This window comes from Siphateles boraxobius, unplaced genomic scaffold (assembly GCF_051911475.1).
Source record: "Siphateles boraxobius isolate OS27281-9 unplaced genomic scaffold, OSU_SipBor_1 66, whole genome shotgun sequence".
Classification (NCBI taxonomy): domain Eukaryota; kingdom Metazoa; phylum Chordata; class Actinopteri; order Cypriniformes; family Leuciscidae; genus Siphateles; species Siphateles boraxobius.
Genome location: NW_027509193.1, coordinates 25,083,130 through 25,100,468, shown reverse-complemented (window position 1 = coordinate 25,100,468; position 17,339 = coordinate 25,083,130). Strand labels below are relative to the sequence as shown.

Genomic DNA, 17,339 nt, shown 5'->3' with positions numbered 1-17,339 from the left:
GTGTCTTGTAATTAGTCTGTGTATTTAAGCGCTCATGTTTTCCCTGTGTCTTTGTCTAGTATTGAATGTTTGTTCAGGATCTTGTTCTGAGTTTCATACCTTGCCATGCCCTTGTTTTATGTTTGATTATGTTTTGTAGTAAAGTTGCATTTGGGTTCTCTACCAGCTTGCCTCCAGTGGATTCATTTGTTACACTTATATTACACTACCCATATAAAAACAATTCACGTCGCTTTATAAACTGATAGTAACAAAGATTTCAAGCAATGTAATCATTTCACAAATCTTACAAATGTATTTAAATGTGCCTAGTGTCATATTGTGCTTTCAAAGGGACATGGTCAGATGGAAAAAAAAAAAGAAAAGAAAAAGAAATATAGCTTTTACATATGTGTGCTTGAATATTTTTTCTCTCGATACCATTTTAAAATGTGATCATTAAACTGCTTCTTATCCTTAACTGGCCATGCCAAATAATGCATTTTCAACTGTTTGTTATATTAAATAAAGAACAAAGTGACCTTTCATGTTTGTCCGGGAAGGTGAAAATACAGGTTTTGTGAGATGCTTCAGGAAGTATCTTTTGTGTTGGTCTTATAGGGATTCAGTATCTGGTAAACTGCAGAAGCAATAACTCTGCAGAATATAAGCCACATTTTTACCACATGCCTCTGCCTCTCACAAAGGATGCTTCAAATAAATGCACAAAAACGTTTTTGTATTCCAGCTTAATTTGTTATTTTAATTTAATATTTTTTATACAACCTAAAGATAATTTTTGACATTGTAACAGTGCATTGAAAAGTTACTTCCTTCATTTGAAATCATAGAACTTTTCATAAAAAACAACAGATATATAGATAAAATAGGTTGTACAAAAATAGATAAATGGCTGTACACAAAAGAAACGTAAAGAAAAAAATATCAGAAAAATATAGTTTAAAAATTTTTCCAAAAATTTTGTGAAAAATTATTTTTGCAAACACTAATATAATATCCCAAGTGTGGTACAGCTTGAGGTATTTGTTAGTTAATATATGTTATAGTCAGTATTATAACTGAACCACTCAAATTGGGACATTTCCATAAAGTGCCATGCTGAATAATAACTATATGTTGCGTCTGCTACAATACAAAAACATGTAAACTGCCTACACAAATTATTAGCTATGCACTTGTTTTAAGATACTGCCAGAGAAAATCATACAATGTAATTGTAGTGTAAGAACAACAGGCAACAGCTTGGTGTGAGAATGTAAAAATGAATTATGTTTTCCATAAAAGCTTTTGATGCCGTATGATTATATAACGGGTTATATGGAACACACTGAACATTTACAGTCACATTCATAGTTAATGAAAAGTGTCCCTTTCTACTCAAAAGACTCAATTGATGCCTTGAAGAAAGATTGGGAAAGCTGCAAGTGAGAGGAACAGGACAGAAAGGGTAAAAGAGAAGGAAGAAGATACTTGTGGCCCATTAGAGGGAGCTTCGGTTGAGTTGGTGTTGTTTGAAGGTGCACTTGTGGGGCTCGTGACTTTTGGAGGGAAAGCGCCCACCACAGATGTCAGGAATGATGCAAAGGTGGAGGTTTTAGTAAAGGATTGGACATCTTGACGGAGAGCGGAGCGGGATGATGAAGTGCTATTGCTGGAGTTTGTGTTTGAGATGTTCGTCTGTAAGGTCAACACAGCAGCATGGATCCATGACAGACCCTGCTTACACATCAGCGGACCCCCTTGATCACCCTGAGAGAGAGAGAGAGAGAGAGAGAGAGAGAGAGAGAGAGAGAGAGAGAGAGAAATCTTTACTGAATGTTACAAATTTAAAAAAAAAATTGTTATTTGTCACATATCTTTGCAGACCGATAATACTCATTTTCAGGAGAGAAAAAAAAATCTGGTATATGAAAATATTTAGTTTTCATACAATTGGAACATAAACTACTGTTCAAAAGTTTTGTCAGTAAGATTTAACATAAATAAACTTCTATTCAGTTAAGGGGGTGGATTGGGGAATCCACTGCTGCTTCAATGTATATGTAATGAGTGATTCATAATCAAGGATAAGCATTTCCACATAAATAATTTTTTGTGTGTGCGTTGGATGTTGTGTGGAGGTCTTGTATAGGAGCTTTGGGACACTTCGGCATGCAACAACAGACCCGAAGACGACTTTCTCCGACCTCCGAGATCACCGCAGACCTAAATCTAGGAATCGTGCGACAACTATCTTGACTAATGGTGACATACTCTACTATCTATCCATGTGTGGTAATTTGCTTAGACTATATGTGTTCTTAGCCAATCAGAAGCTGCAACTTAGCCAATCAGAACAGACGTAGCTTAGACCTTGGTGTACTGTAGGGTGTAACTGCTGTGATCTTTGTAACTGTAAGCAGAGCGGCCTACAAACTCCTCTGTGAGTCTTGAAGCTGACTTCTGCTGATGAAACGGCAATCTATCTTCAGTAAAACTTTTCTTCAATTTATTATAATTCGGACTCTGGGTCTTCTTTCAAACATCTGGTCAATTGATCAATGACAGTCAAGACATTTATAATAATAAAAAAAATATGTTTCAAATAAATGTTGTCCTTTTATACTTTCTATTCATCAAATAATCCTGAAAGAAAAGTATCACAGTTTCCACAAATATATTTAGCAGCACAACTGTTTTCAAAATAATAATAATAAGAAATGTTTCGTGAGCATCAAATCATCATATCAGAATGATTTCTGAAGGATCATGTGACACTGAAGACTGGAGTAATGATGCTGAAAATTCAGCTTTACATACAGGAATAAATATATATATATATATATATAAAATATATTTAAATAGAAAAAAGATATTTTAAATTGTAATAATTTCACATTTCTGTTTTATTATAATAATTCATGTTGCTGTTATATATATATATATATATATATATATATATACTGTATTTTAGATTAAATAAATGCAGCCCTGGTTAGTTTTATTGAAATAAGTTAATGAAATAGGCATCATGAACTAACAATGAACAACCATTTTTGTTTTAGCATTTGTCAATGTTAATTTAGAATGTACAATGTTCATTGTTAATTAATGTTTGTTCATAATTCATTAACTAATGTTAATACAACTTGAAATGTATTAATATATATATATATATATATATATATATATATATATATATATATATAATTTAACATTAATCTAACTTGATCTAAACATATTTTTAGTACAAGTTACCTAATGCATTAAATAATAATAAACTAAACCTTATTGTAAACGGTAAATATAATATATTTCCTTCCTGTTTTAAACAGAATTAACTTGCCTGCTGTAAGTTCAAAGAACTTGTGCAAATACTGTTGCTTGAGTTTCCACAATCCACAATAGAGGCCTTGAATTCCTGAAGAGTTTGATTCACTATAAAAGAAGGAAAACAACTTCAAATTTGGAAGACATGGAAAAAGGATAAACATTCTAATAATCTAATTTTAGCAGTTAGTGATTCAAAGCATTCACACACACACCCTAACTCTAAACCTACCCATTACAGAAAACATCACTTATTATTATTTATAAGCTGTTTTCCTCATGGGGACCAAAACATTTCTTTGTGGGGACATTTTATTACCCAAACCACACAAAACACACCTCCTCCTGCTCCTGAGCTCCATCCTGCCACCCAGCACTGAGTATTGACGCTGAAGGAATTATCTCCCACATCCACACATATAGGCTGAATGAAATTTGTAAGGTTTGGTGCAACGGCCAGCTGCAAGACTGCAACGTTGTCGCCTGTGGCATTGCTGATGGTGAGATTCGCCACTTTTATAGAGACCTCATTCGGGTTGGAGCCGTTCTGATTTAGACGGCCCAGGATCACGGTCCAATCGGAGGCATTTTTGGAGCTGGACAAAAAAAAAAAAAAAAAAGAACTCCATTGAATCAAATAATTTTGATTTTTCTGATCAAATGTCCTTTTTTCATATATAAGTGCCATTACCTGGTAAAACAGCTCGCAGAGCTCAAGACAAACCGTTCAGCAATCAGCGTTCCTCCACAAACGTGACTTCCGTTAAACTGCAGACTGGCCATCCATGGCCATATGCCTGGAGACACAAGGGAGCTGTTTCCTCCTACACGAGTGTTAAGACTGGCACTTCCACACACTACAGGAACAGGAACAGCTACAGGAGAGAAAGACAATGAATGCCGGGTTTTATCAGTCAAATATTTCTTTGATTTGTTTTGTTTTAAAATTTCATATGGCTGCCTTAAATAGCAACAACAACAACAAAAAATAATGATGGCATTTGTTATGCTTAGACTACACAGTTATGGTCCATTAACATAGAACATATCTCATGAAAGCTATGTAGTGCACTGGGAGAATTAACAGGCTTTCTGGCCATTGTTTAAATAATCAAGTTTTTCAAGTTCTGTTTTGGCTTTTACCAAAACTCAATGATCAGCTGACAGATAAGTAACTTAAGAACAAGAAGGGCTCCAGACAAAAAATGAGGAACTATCCGGTGTAAGACATCACAAACACCGTCTCCGGGTCCAAGCCTCTACTCTGTTTCAAGTACTATTCATTTATAGTGCACCAAATATAGTTAATATATATATATATATATATATATATATATATATATATATATATATATATAAATATAGTTCATCTATATTAAAATATAGTTAATATACATATATTCATTTATAGCATGCAGTGCAATCCCTGGCAGAGGAGGACAATAGTGAAGTATTTTTACTCTGCTTAAGTACATTTTTTAAGTGTCAAATACAAATGTCTGTACTTTATAAGTGTTTTTCTTTGGACGTTAGTATCAAAGGTAAAAATTAAAAAAAAAAAGTATATATATATATATATATATATATATATATGTGAAACAAAATTATTTATGAATTATTTATGTAGTGCAGTAAAAAGTACGACATTATGATTTGGATTGTTGTGAAGTAAAAGTTTTCCAAAGAAAAACATTCTGATAAAATACAGATACTTGAAAAGATTTAAAAATACTGTCCGCCTCTGGTCCCCAGAAACCAGTATTTAATGATAAAGAAAAGATGAAATCGCTGTCTGGCCAACTGATATTTCAGTATGGAGGTAAATGTTAGGATCATGAATTTTCACTAGTATTACAGCACACAGTGAATGTATATTATACATAATAGTATATTAGCATTAGCTAGTTAATGCACTGTGAACTAACATGAACAAACAATGAACAGCTGTATTTTTATTAACGTTAACAAAGATGAACAAAAACAGTATCAAATGTATGGCTTATGGTTAGTTCATGTTAGTTAGTATACAATTAACTAATGTTTAATAAATTAACCTTATTGTAAAGTGTTACCGTATATAGTGTATATTGTATATTATTATACCAAGTCCGATTCAAGTTACAAGCATGATGCTTTTCATGAATACTTTTGACTGCCTCATTAAAAAGAACTGGTTAATAAGTCATTTGTTTGTTCATTGTTGCATTTAGGAAACACTGTGGCACACTAATGAAATGATGATATCTGACGAAAGTGAAATTTTAAATTATTGTAGCAATATTTTTGTCACATTGGGTCTGGAGCCCTGTGCCTCTTTTACCTGGCTTGAAAATGACTACATACATTTTTTTCATTAGTAATATAAATATGTGTTCACCTGAATTTAGGTAAAAACAAGTAGACTTTTTCTGTACACAAACGTCCTTGGAAAAGTTGCCAAGTGGACAATGTATGCATTTTTTTTATAACTTGAAGGAGCCTTACGTGGGGCAGGTGTCGGGATGGCAGGCACACCATCACAGCTGATGCTCAGGTCATCGTCAGTACCACTGGAGTTGAACGTAATGAAGCCTGGCTGGTTGGTGGTGATATGCCCATTGATCCAGTCCTGGTACTTAGAAACTCTGGCATACACACCAGGAAACTTGGGCAAAGCACAACCTTCGCCAAAACTCACAACTCCAGACTGGATCCAGACACCCTGTTTGCTGACCATAGGACCACCAGAGTCACCCTGTAGGATGAAGATCAGGTCAGTGACATGCAGAGAAACCTGTTCTACACGTCTACTCCAGTTGTAGTTCACAGCTGTAATATAAAATATGAATGAATAATGGGAAGATGACATCCTTGTTATTGCATGTTTAAAGCCTCAAGTTAGTCTTATGTTAGGAAATATCTTGCTTCTCTTTTTATGGATGATCAGCACTCGTCATTGAAAATTATACTGTTATGGTTAGAAGACTTGTCACAAGAAAACTACAACATGACCACACACATGTATGTCTATACCAGGGGTTTTCAAAAAAAAAGTAAAGAAGATTCTAGGGGGTCCATAAAAAATATGAGGGGAGTAATATGAAGTAAAAAGTTAAAGTATTTTTTACTTTAAACTATAAAAGTTAAAGTAATATTTTCCAGATAATATTTTTCGATTTTTTCATTAACTAATAATATAAAAGCCAATTACAACAACATATAAGTGGGTATTTTATGGATAAACGACATATAGCTGTATTGATATTTTAGGAATGAACAATTTGCAGTTATGAGTTTAGGGGATCATAGTATTTGGGGGCCCTTGGCATTAAAAAGTTTCAAAACCCTTGGTCTAAAAAAAATCTCACGTCTTCTTCATTACAGTACATACATTAGCAATTCCATTTATTTATTCTGAATAAAGCTAAACTGAAAAACTGGTTTGTGTATAAATATTACATTTCTGCTTGATTCACTAGGTTGAATTCCCTTTCATTAGTCAAAGTTCAACCCTAACATTATCAGATTATTTGAAAGTTTTAGTTTAGAGACCCCTCATTCTACTTATTATTAATCATAACTATGTACACTTTGCAGAATATAAGCAGCCCATTTAAACTATATGAAGTAACTCAAACAGAAGTTTAGGAGTTGTTACCTGACAGGAGTCTTTGCCCCCTTCCAATAGTCCAGCACATATCATGTTGTCTGTGATTTGTGAGACACCATAAAGACACTTACACTGCCTATTTCCAACAATAGGCACTTGCACTTCCTGTAGAGTTCCTGGTGAAGGCAGGGAAACTGAGAAACACGTAAAATGATTAAATATGCATCAACTATTGCATTAGTACAGTATGCTGTGACTGTAATTGAGGTTATTTAGATTAAATACGTACTGCCTGAACTAATCCTTCCCCATCCTGTGACCCAGCTGGAGGTTTGGTTGAAGAACAAACTGTTTGAGGAAGCCAGACAGACCGGACTGATAAAGTCAGTAAAATTCACAGGCGAATCCAGTTGCAGAAGAGTGATGTCGTTATTCTGAGTTTTGCTATTATAGTTTGGGTGATTTATGATCTTGGAGACACCTCTGGACACTTCATTTACATTTGCTCCTTCCTGTGTCTGTCGGCCCAGGTACACAATTGGGCTAGGGAGTGTTGTACTGGAATATGGTTGAAGAAGAAGTGTTAAGCACATATAAATTGAATTGTTTAAAACAAATTTTTTGCAAGGATTGGTTTATTATAATTACTCGGCAAAGCAGTGCGCTGCAGTCAGAACCCATCGATTGTTGATGAGTGATCCACCACAAAAATGGCTCCCTCTCCTATGAAGGCTGACCTGCCATGGCCAAGCGCCAGCCGGTGCAGCCTGTCCCCCCACTATCTTTGTGTTGCGATTTGCTTTGCCACACACTGACAATAGACAAGGTAAAGAAAACACATTTTAGATAAACAATTGGTCATTTTTAATGGAATTTGGGAACTTAAATTGTTTAAAAACTGGTTACCATCCAGTTGTGCGTCACACCCTAGAAAACAAGAAACAAAGTTCAGTTACCGATAACTTCAGTGTAGAAAAAAAGTGTAAATGCAATATAAAACATAGTTGCAGAAACGTAAGTAATAGTTATGTTAGTCAAAATGAATTATTAGGTATATCCTAAAGCATTAATTATCCAATAAAAGGTCTTACCTATCAATAGAAGAGAGACGCTAAATGCTAGTATGTGGATCATCTTCATCTTCATCTCTGACTGCACTGACACCTGCAGTCCTGCTCTTAAATACCCCTGCTAACCTGTTTTCAACACGCCTACACTCTCTCATCACATTTTAACATTCCGTCTGTAAACTCCTACATTGTTCATTCGAGTTGAGCAACCGGTACGTCTGAAAGTGTAATACGGCACATGTTGGCGACTCTCAGTAATGCGTAATTGTCACCTGTGTAAACTCTGAAATAAACTATTTTTTTTTAAAAAGTGTTAAAGTAAGATTTTTGTTTCTGATGGCTTTTTAATGTTGAGATCGAAGAAGGTGCATGAGGTGATTTTAGTGTTTCTAAAAATAAAACTATTTTATGAGGTTATGTTTTCATATGAATTTGTGCCATGTGATACATACGGAAACAATGGGTTTTTTTTAGAGGCTGACCTAAGCATGAAGGTCAACCTTTAAACCAACCGTACAAAAAAAAAATGAATTAAATCACCAGTTCTCCAAAATGTAAAAGTTACAAATTGCCATGAGGGTGTTGGAATTCCTTTAAAACCTAATTGTGTTTTTATAAGTTTAAAATACAAATATGAAATAAAAACATATTTATAATTGATGGTATCATTTAACGTCCTAAAAATGTCAGTAAAATCTTCTCAAAAAGAATGACTCGCTTGCAGCGCACGGTGACAGTGGCAAGTTAAAGTCGTCTTGCAATAGTAAAATGATTGACTAAATAGCTAACTTATTGTACTGTTTACTGTAAAGCTATACAGAGATGCCTTCAGTGACCTAGAAAAACTTAAAGCACAAAAGAAATGTGTTAAGTCATCTCTAATTTTTCCGTGAAGGAAAATTCTTCTGTGGTTGAGTCATGTGCAGCAAACAGCACTTAGCTCATAGCCGGAAAAAACAAATACATTCTGGTAAAATGAGGATAAAATAGTCGCAAGCTTACTTTCCTGTTATAAAGGGAATGTACTGACTGATCTTTTAGGCCAATACCTTTTTTATTTAACATTGCATTATTTATTTAATATTTTACTTCAAACTTATAATTAAAAACAATTTAGGGTTGTTTTGACTGATTATTTCAGAAATGAATTATAATGGGGTGACAGTAGTGTCAATGTTCCCAACCTAAATCTAAAAATGTAAATGTATTTATCTCTTAAAATGATTAACACATTCATCACATTGAATCTTAAAGAGATTCAAACAGCTGTCTACTGTGAGAGCAGCAACAGTTTCTGTGAACCAAGTCAAACTGGATTTTTCTAAGCTTATTTCATTTGTTTATTTTCTTAAAAAAGCTCGTTTTCGGGATGTAAAAAAATAAACAAAGTTAAATCATATCAGAACCTTTTCACGTTTGAAGTAAAAGGGTATTCTATACAGTTGAAAAGCTTTCAGAGAGTTCTGTCACTTCATATATAAAACATTTTAAAGGTACTCATCATGGGATCATTCATTTTATGGATTTAGTTTGAATTAATTTTGTTTCAATTATTTTTTAATTGTAATTACATTTTATGAATTAAGCAGTTCCGAAACATGCTTTATAACTAGAAAAAAGTTAAACATGAAAGTTTAATTTATGACATTTCTCATTATAGAATCTATTTGACATAAAATGTTTAAAAGTGAGTCAAAAACCGTAAGGTTCTATATAGAACCCCACTGAAACTTGAACATTTTCAGAAAATGGCATGCTTTCTGCAACAATGCAAAAATGTATGTATAATTGACTGACTGACCCCTTTTGAACTGCAATGACCCCTTTTCCTATCAATGGATATTTTTTAATACTGTGTAAGAGCAGTTTGTACACTGTACAGTGGTGTAATGCAATAGTTAACTAAATTGCAGACTACTTGAAAAGTAAAAAAATAAATAGATACTAAATAAGGAACTAAAATAGACATGATATGATTTAAAACCCATAACATAAACCAAAAGTCAAAGAAACATGACGGCTATACAGCACACTGAATCGAATGGCTAAACAAAGCAAACACACAAAAAAAGCAAATACCACCAAACATAATACACTTGTTACGGAACAGACACTCACAACAAGAATGTCATAACATTTCGCCGGCGTTGAGTCGTCTCTTCACAGGCGTTTAGTCATCTCATCGCAGGTGTTGGGGCATCTGAAATCTACGTGAGAGGCTGGACTAGCGTCCCGAGATAACAGCAGAAAAGCAAATGGGAAATAATTAGCATAGCTGCTGTTCATAATATTAATGCTTTCGATCTGATTCAACAGTGCTATAAAAGGTAAGCATTATGTGAATGCTTGGCTATATAGAAGTCATGTTCTTAACAAATAAATAACTTTAACTTAATTTTTTCTTGAAGAAAAATAAACAGTAAAGGAAGGTCATCTAATCAGGGAATTAAATTAAGCAACTAAGAACGAGATTAATAACTGGTCTTCATTTTTCATTAAATGATCTAATTCTAGAATAGCTATAGCTTTTTCATCAACAAAAGGGCAAGTCATGTACAGCAGACATCAACCGGCTAACCGCTATGGGAAATCACATGTATGTCTTAGTGACATGAGGCATAAATTCAGTAGTACATTTAGAAGATGTGGCTTTATGTGAGTTGAACTGCTTTTGCTCATAGTAGTTTCCTCATTTTTATGGTTAAGTAATCAACCACCAAAAACACCACATAAGCCACTGTTTTCAGGTTTTCCAGGTTTGTTTTTCAGATATCTGCTGGCTTAGTCATGCACACAACAAGGGGAATGCCATTTGCATACTATAAAGATATGTGCTCATCTGTGAAAACACAAAGAACACAAAGAAAAACAATGAGGATCTTGGAGAAAGACTGAGAAGAAGAAGAAGTACAGATGTAATTGATGAGAAATGAATTGGTGTATGAAGAGAGGAAGAGGAAAGCAGGGTGGAAAGAGAAGACACAAATTAACCATGATGGTCTACTAGTGGGTCCCAATCCTCATTACTGTTTGAAGATGTTTTACATGTGTGGATTAATTAAATAATAACAACAATAAAAAAACTTTCTCAAAGTCGATCTTCGAAGTCCAAAAGATCAAGTAATCCTTTTACCACAACACAGGTTCTATAAACACAAAATGCCTAATAACAAACGGATCTTAATTCATTTCGCTTGAAATGATATAAAGTTATTTATAGTTACTTTTTTTTTTTGATTGCTAGACGCTGATATTTGATTAATAGTCTAGAAATCTCTATATTCAAATGTCAAACTGTAAAATGATTCTGTTTCCCCTCAGAAAATATTCAGGTAACAGGTTTCAGGACATTACATTTAGTTTGACATCTGTTGTGTCAGAATAATGACAAATACAAAATCTTTACTGTTTTTCCAAAGGTCAATTTAAAAAGTGTTTACTTTTAACTTTTAAATGCATTTGTACAATTTATTATAGATACTTTTAATTTTTTTAAAGATATTTTTAAAAGTACTACATGTACTTACTATTGTAATAACAGTAAGTTATAATCACAAGTAACTAACCCTAAACCAAACCCTAACCGTAACTTTATAGTAAGTACATGAGTTTATTAAAAGTACTCAATACTTATTTGAGTAAGCACAATGTGTCACCTTTAAATAAAATGTAAACCAAAACGTTTAATTGAGTAAATTTTTTGACATAGTATCTGTACTGTTACGAAGTGGCTGTATAGATCACATGCAGACGTAGAAGATAAACAAACTAGTCTTTAATAGTAACTACGTAAACACACAGGAGATCACTAGAATATAAGCATAACACAACCACGAAGCATTAACGAGACGGGACAAATAACTGAACTAAACAGGGAGAGTAAGGGTGTGTTCACACTTGTAATTTGGTTTGCTTGGTTGATTTGGTTCGTTTGCTGCAGATCAAAAAACAACATCTTTAGTCCTGGTCCGCTTAGCGTTCTTCAGATTGGCATTTTTATCACTGAACCTAAAGGCATAGGGATATGTTCACAACCTGATTGGTCGGCTTTTATGACGTATAGGGTCTCATCTTCCTGTTTTTGGTTCTTTACATGTGTCGTATTTCATTCGAACCACACCAGAGTTCGTTTGGAAGTGGACCGAGACCCATCTTTTCAGTGGTTTCGGTCCGCTTGTTTGGTCCGCACGGATGGCAGCGTTCACACTTATTCAGATGAACCGCACTGCAATCGAGTCAGGGTTCGTTTTAATCAAACCTAACATAGACAGAGTAAATGAGGGAAGACTAAATGGGAAAAATAGAACTAAACCGAATGTGACCGTGACATGTACATTCGTACTAAATAAAGTACAATTATATTGTACACCTCTGGAGGTTTGGAATGACATGAGGGTGAGTAAATGATGACAGAATTACATTTTTTGGCCGAACCATGTCTTGGACATTGTTGAATTTGACACAATGCATCTTGATTTCACATTTCAGAAAACAGAGCTGAGGTTTCTCAACATTAATGTAGATCACATAGCACAACAAATAAGAAAGTACTGTTTGTATCTCTGTACCCCAATACTTATGGAAATCCACTTATTAACTGTAAGTGGAGTAAAGTGGCTCAGTGTGTTTAAGTGGGTCTATTTCACAAGTTCGTAAACCTTTGTCTTTAGTTACATGCACATGCACTCGCAGATAAACATTAAACCTGTTTGCCCGGTCAAACACATGTTCTCAAATTGTACAACACCAACAAACAAACAACTTTTTTTAGATCAATAAAAATGTCATGCCAGGGCTGTGTTTCCATGAAATGACGTCATTAAATCTTCCTTGACAACAACTGCTTTTGTGTCACAGTAAAAACACTGTCACCGTCTCTGTTCGAAATCTGCAATTGCAGTTATTCGTGGAATTATCAACTTTACGTGGGTTGTGCCTCGGCACGGCACAGCGCGGATGAATCCAATGTTTTGAGGAGAATGTGCGGCTTTCAATCACGTGCTGGTGTGGATACTGTCATTCGGAATCACAGATACTACTTTTTGGAAGAATGGCCAACATAAGAATTTTCACCGTCATCTGAACAAGTAACATCCACTTTTGTTCCGACCAACTAAGGGGAAAAAAGCATGGTAGTAAATCAGTTTATCCTTGTTTTCACATGGGCCCGGTTGCAGTCTCTTTTTTTCTGTAGCCACTCCGAGGTCCAAAGTCTTTTGCATTTTACAACGGGTGAATCTCCAGTTGTCACTGGTGATTGTCGTTTGAACCTTTCTGGATCCGCCATCAATTTAATAAGTTTAATTATGTAAGTGCTGTGAGAAAAGACTATAAAGCTCCACCTCCAACATCTTCACACGCAACATACTAGCCGAGACACCTTCTTTATGTGTACAGATGTGACGTAATGACGAAAGACATGCTCAAATTTCCAGCGGAAATCCACCAGTACCACTGGAATTAATAACATTATTACAAGCTTACCGTTTGGTTTACCGTTTAACACTGGCTGGTTATGTAGACTACTTGCTCAAAAAATTATTTTGGATAATTTTTAACACAAAAAAGTTACGGACTGGAGCTTTAATCAGTAAAAAACATCACAGCAATAAATATGAACCACAAACCAATGAACCAAGAGTGAGTGAAGCGCAGGAGATGTAACAGCATGGAGCATTTAAAACAAGAATTCTCATATTGATGAAAAAAAGACCGTTCCAGATGAGAAAACTGAGGACATTCATTTTCAGCGCTGATGTCTTTAACCAGGAGACCCCGCATAGAAAATGGACAAAATTCATCATCAAAATCAGAAACAACCCAGAACACACATAGACAGAAAGGAAGTGGCACACTTCTTCTAACAATGCTAAAAACATTCAAAATTCAAAATTATCATGCTCATACGCACGCACAAACACACGAATAAATTTGTGGGACTATAAAAACTCTCTTATAATTTGTCAAATTAAAGAGTCCAAAATGCGGAACCACCTAAAAAAAAAAAGAAATTTGGTGACATGGACACTATCGACATTGTGAATACTCATCATACAAAAGTAAATATTTCAGTTTAAGTTGAACTGGTAGAAATCTCCATTAGCAGGCTTGATTGGTTCCTGCTTCATGGTCTTATGGTGGCTCTGTGATATTTTTTGTAGAATAAAGCCACACACACACACACACACACACACACACACACACACACACACACACACACACACACACACACACACACACACACACACACACACACACACACACACACACACACACTTCAAATCGAAGAAAATGTACAGATAATTCACATGTTTTGTGTACAGAAAATACACAGAATATTCTTCAAAGTACATTGGTTTTTATAATTTACAATGGGTTGGTTTACAGACTTTTAACCTGTGGAAAAATCTTCACCATTAGGCCTATACAGTCACAACTCCACTTGACTTTATGTGAAATGGCACTTGTTTATTAAAAAGGGACAGTGATGTAACAACTACATTGACAACCTGTTAACATATTAACATATTGCACAGAAATTTTAACAACAAAATTGCTACACACCTCTGACAACTCTCAATAAGGAAGTAGCCTACATAAACGTTTAGGTAGAATGCGAAAGATATCTTGTTTTAAAAACACAACAGAGAGAATGAATTTATGAGGAGAATTAAGGAAACTTATGATTTGAGGACATTTGATGATGCTTTTTTAAGGATGTAATAAATCTTTAAAGGAGCTGTATGTAAGAAATTTATTTCAGCTAATCATAAAATGGCCCTGATATATCACTAGACATTAAGAAATCATGTTAATTTCAAATACTTATATCACTGACAACAGTAGTCCGACCAGGATATTGTCATTTAAAAAGTGAAGTTGCAGCCCTCAACTGATGTTGATGTTGTCATGTTGTGTTTTGGTCTGATGCGTCACCCTCCACCTATCTACCAATCACGAAGTCAGTAGTGTTGCGGCATCCAGGTTGCCAGCTCTGCGCTATAGTTACCACAGCTGCAGCTACAAACGTGTCGGAATCGGATAAAAAAAAAGTCTAACGTTGCGAAACCAAAAAAAAAACTCGTTATTAATCCGAAATACTTCGTGACAAAGTCCGACATAAAACAAGGATCTGTATAGGAGATGCCTTTGAAATATGGAGACGGCTGAAAACGGAGAAGAATTTGAAGACAGACGCCAACGTTGCTAATTTTCTCCTGGACAGGTAAGATACATCTATGTTTGGCTAACTTGTACTTGATGTAAATGGACATGTCAAATATTCATGACAGTCGAACAAAGTTATGCATGTTCGTGCAAAGTAACGTTACGTTAGCTCATATGGAGGAGGTGGGTCATCGAATTGAAAAGGTAACGAATTGTTTGGGTAATAAAGACGGCGAGTCGTCATTGCTAAAATTAGCAATGCATTATCAGAGCCCGTTTCTCTGTCATTATGATGAGAAGCTGAGGAAAACAACATTACGCGCCCATTATTGTTTATCATGCAAGTTCTACTGCCAAAAATAATAGAATGACATGAAATCTTTCACATTTACTTGTACTTTCGTTAATGACGGATACCTACCATTACAAGTTAGACTAACAGCTACTGTTCTAACAATGTACTGTCACATACGAGCGTACATCTTTACGATTATATTTGGCTAATCGCCATTAGTAAATTTTTGCGATATATAATTACTCTGTAATTTGAAGCATAAGCATAATTAACAGAAAAAGCTTCTTGTAGCAGCCTACGTTCCTGCTGGATCCTGCAGCCTATCTGGCAACCTCGAGTCAGGGAGCAGGGGGAGGGGATACACCGCTCTACAGTAATTTGAAAGGGATTGCAGTACCAGTTTTGGCCACATTCTTACATACGGCTCCTTTAAAATATAAAGTTATCAGCGCCATCTATCCATCTATAGGTCACTCTACTTCCATCTAGTGGACAAACATTTAAACTGCATCTAGATTGCAGGAGGCGATGCAAGAGCATAAGCATGGGCAAACAATAAGAGAGCATGTGAGTGATTTAAACAAGTGACTGAACAATTACATTTACAAATAAAATGTATGATAGTAACCACTTTAAAAGTGACATATTTTACTGCCTCTTCACAAGGGGATTTATTTAAATCTTCCCATGCTAGGTTTGTAGATTTTTGTGTATAAATGTTTTTTTTCTTTTTCATGGTATAGTAAAAGTGGTCTGCATCATTCCCTCGTGAAAATTGACCATAGTTTTACTACATCATGTACAGTAAAACTATAGTAACTACAAAACACAGTTTTAATACAATAACTATGGTTTAACTATCATTGTTGTAGTAAAACTGTAAAAATAACCATGGCCTTACTATAGCATTTGCAGTAAAACCATAGTAGCAACAAAATTTATAAACTTACTATTACCACAGTTTTACTCCTATTACTACAATATTACTATATTAGAACCATGGTATCAAAACCTGGTTACTTAATCATGTTTACTACAGTTTTACCATAAAACCATGGCCAATTTAGGTAAGGGCCCCGCCTTTGAGGCGACTGGGGACAGACAAAGAAAAGAGGCGAGAGAAAGAAGGAATTTGTAGAATATTTGAGAGAAAAGCAAGAAGACGGAAGGAGTGACAACAGATGAGTAAGGCAGAGGGGAAGTGTTGCAGAAAATGCCTGCCCGACTTGGCTCAGTTCCTGTTGTGGTGGGGTGAATCATGGATTTTCTCCGGGTAGGAAGAGGGAAATGACCAAGGATGTTTTTTTCCTGAGTAACCAAGCAGGCCTGTGCCTTCCAGGCCTTTCCTGTCTGTACAAGGAACTTTGTCTGTGTGTATGCGCATACACGTGTGTGCGTGCACTGTAACAAGTTTGACAAAACCTTTCTTTGGGGAGGGGTGTATTCAATTGAAAAAAAAAAATTCTTCAGTAAAATAAAAATCTAAAAAATCTATTAATGCTAAAGGTTTTATATAAGGTTAATTCATTTATAAACAAACTGTCATGTATTCCCTGTGTCTTGTCCCTGTCTTGTGCCATGTTTTGTATTTCTTCATGTTGATTAGTTTCCCCATGCATTTCATTTACCACGAAACTTTGTTATCTTGTCTTCCCTATATAGTGTAAGTGTTACACTTGTGTTTTGTTAGTCGTTGTGGGTGTTATGTGTGTGGTGTTTGAAACACCACCGTCCATAAGGGGGGATAAAGGGGAACGTTTTCTGGGGCCCAGCCGCTTGGGGGGGCCCATGCAGTCCAGCAATAATTATGTTCATTCTAAATATAAACAGATTACCATATTTTATTTGAACCAAAAAAGCACCATTCATTTTTGGAAAAGTGAGGGAAAATGCATTTTATTTAATGCTG

General features: G+C 35.0%; 1 protein-coding gene across 1 annotated transcript; it reads right to left on the bottom strand.

The window, feature by feature from the left end:
* Positions 1 to 713: 713 nt before the first annotated feature.
* On the bottom strand, positions 714 to 8,066 carry LOC143722078 (polyserase-2). Its single transcript, XM_077213242.1, has 10 exons — positions 7,990 to 8,066; positions 7,805 to 7,825; positions 7,547 to 7,709; positions 7,188 to 7,456; positions 6,947 to 7,092; positions 5,794 to 6,043; positions 4,001 to 4,184; positions 3,649 to 3,905; positions 3,326 to 3,417; positions 714 to 1,749 (listed from the first exon to the last, which is right to left on the bottom strand). Exons 1-10 carry the CDS (start codon positions 8,042 to 8,044, stop codon positions 1,387 to 1,389), a joined length of 1,800 nt encoding a protein of 599 aa, XP_077069357.1. The 5' UTR covers positions 8,045 to 8,066; the 3' UTR covers positions 714 to 1,386.
* Between the last annotated feature and the right edge of the window lie 9,273 nt (positions 8,067 to 17,339).

What these genes read in the sequence shown, in the direction of transcription:
- LOC143722078 (XM_077213242.1), bottom strand. Translation starts at nt 8,044, where the DNA reads ATGAAGATGAAGATGATCCACATACTAGCATTTAGCGTCTCTCTTCTA. An exon ending in CGTCTCTCTTCTATTGATAG is followed by an intron (nt 7,826 to 7,989) that starts GTAAGACCTTTT and finishes CTTGTTTTCTAG; the next exon opens with GGTGTGACGCACAACTGGAT. An exon ending in TCTGCGAGCTGTTTTACCAG is followed by an intron (nt 3,906 to 4,000) that starts GTAATGGCACTT and finishes TTTTTTGTCCAG; the next exon opens with CTCCAAAAATGCCTCCGATT.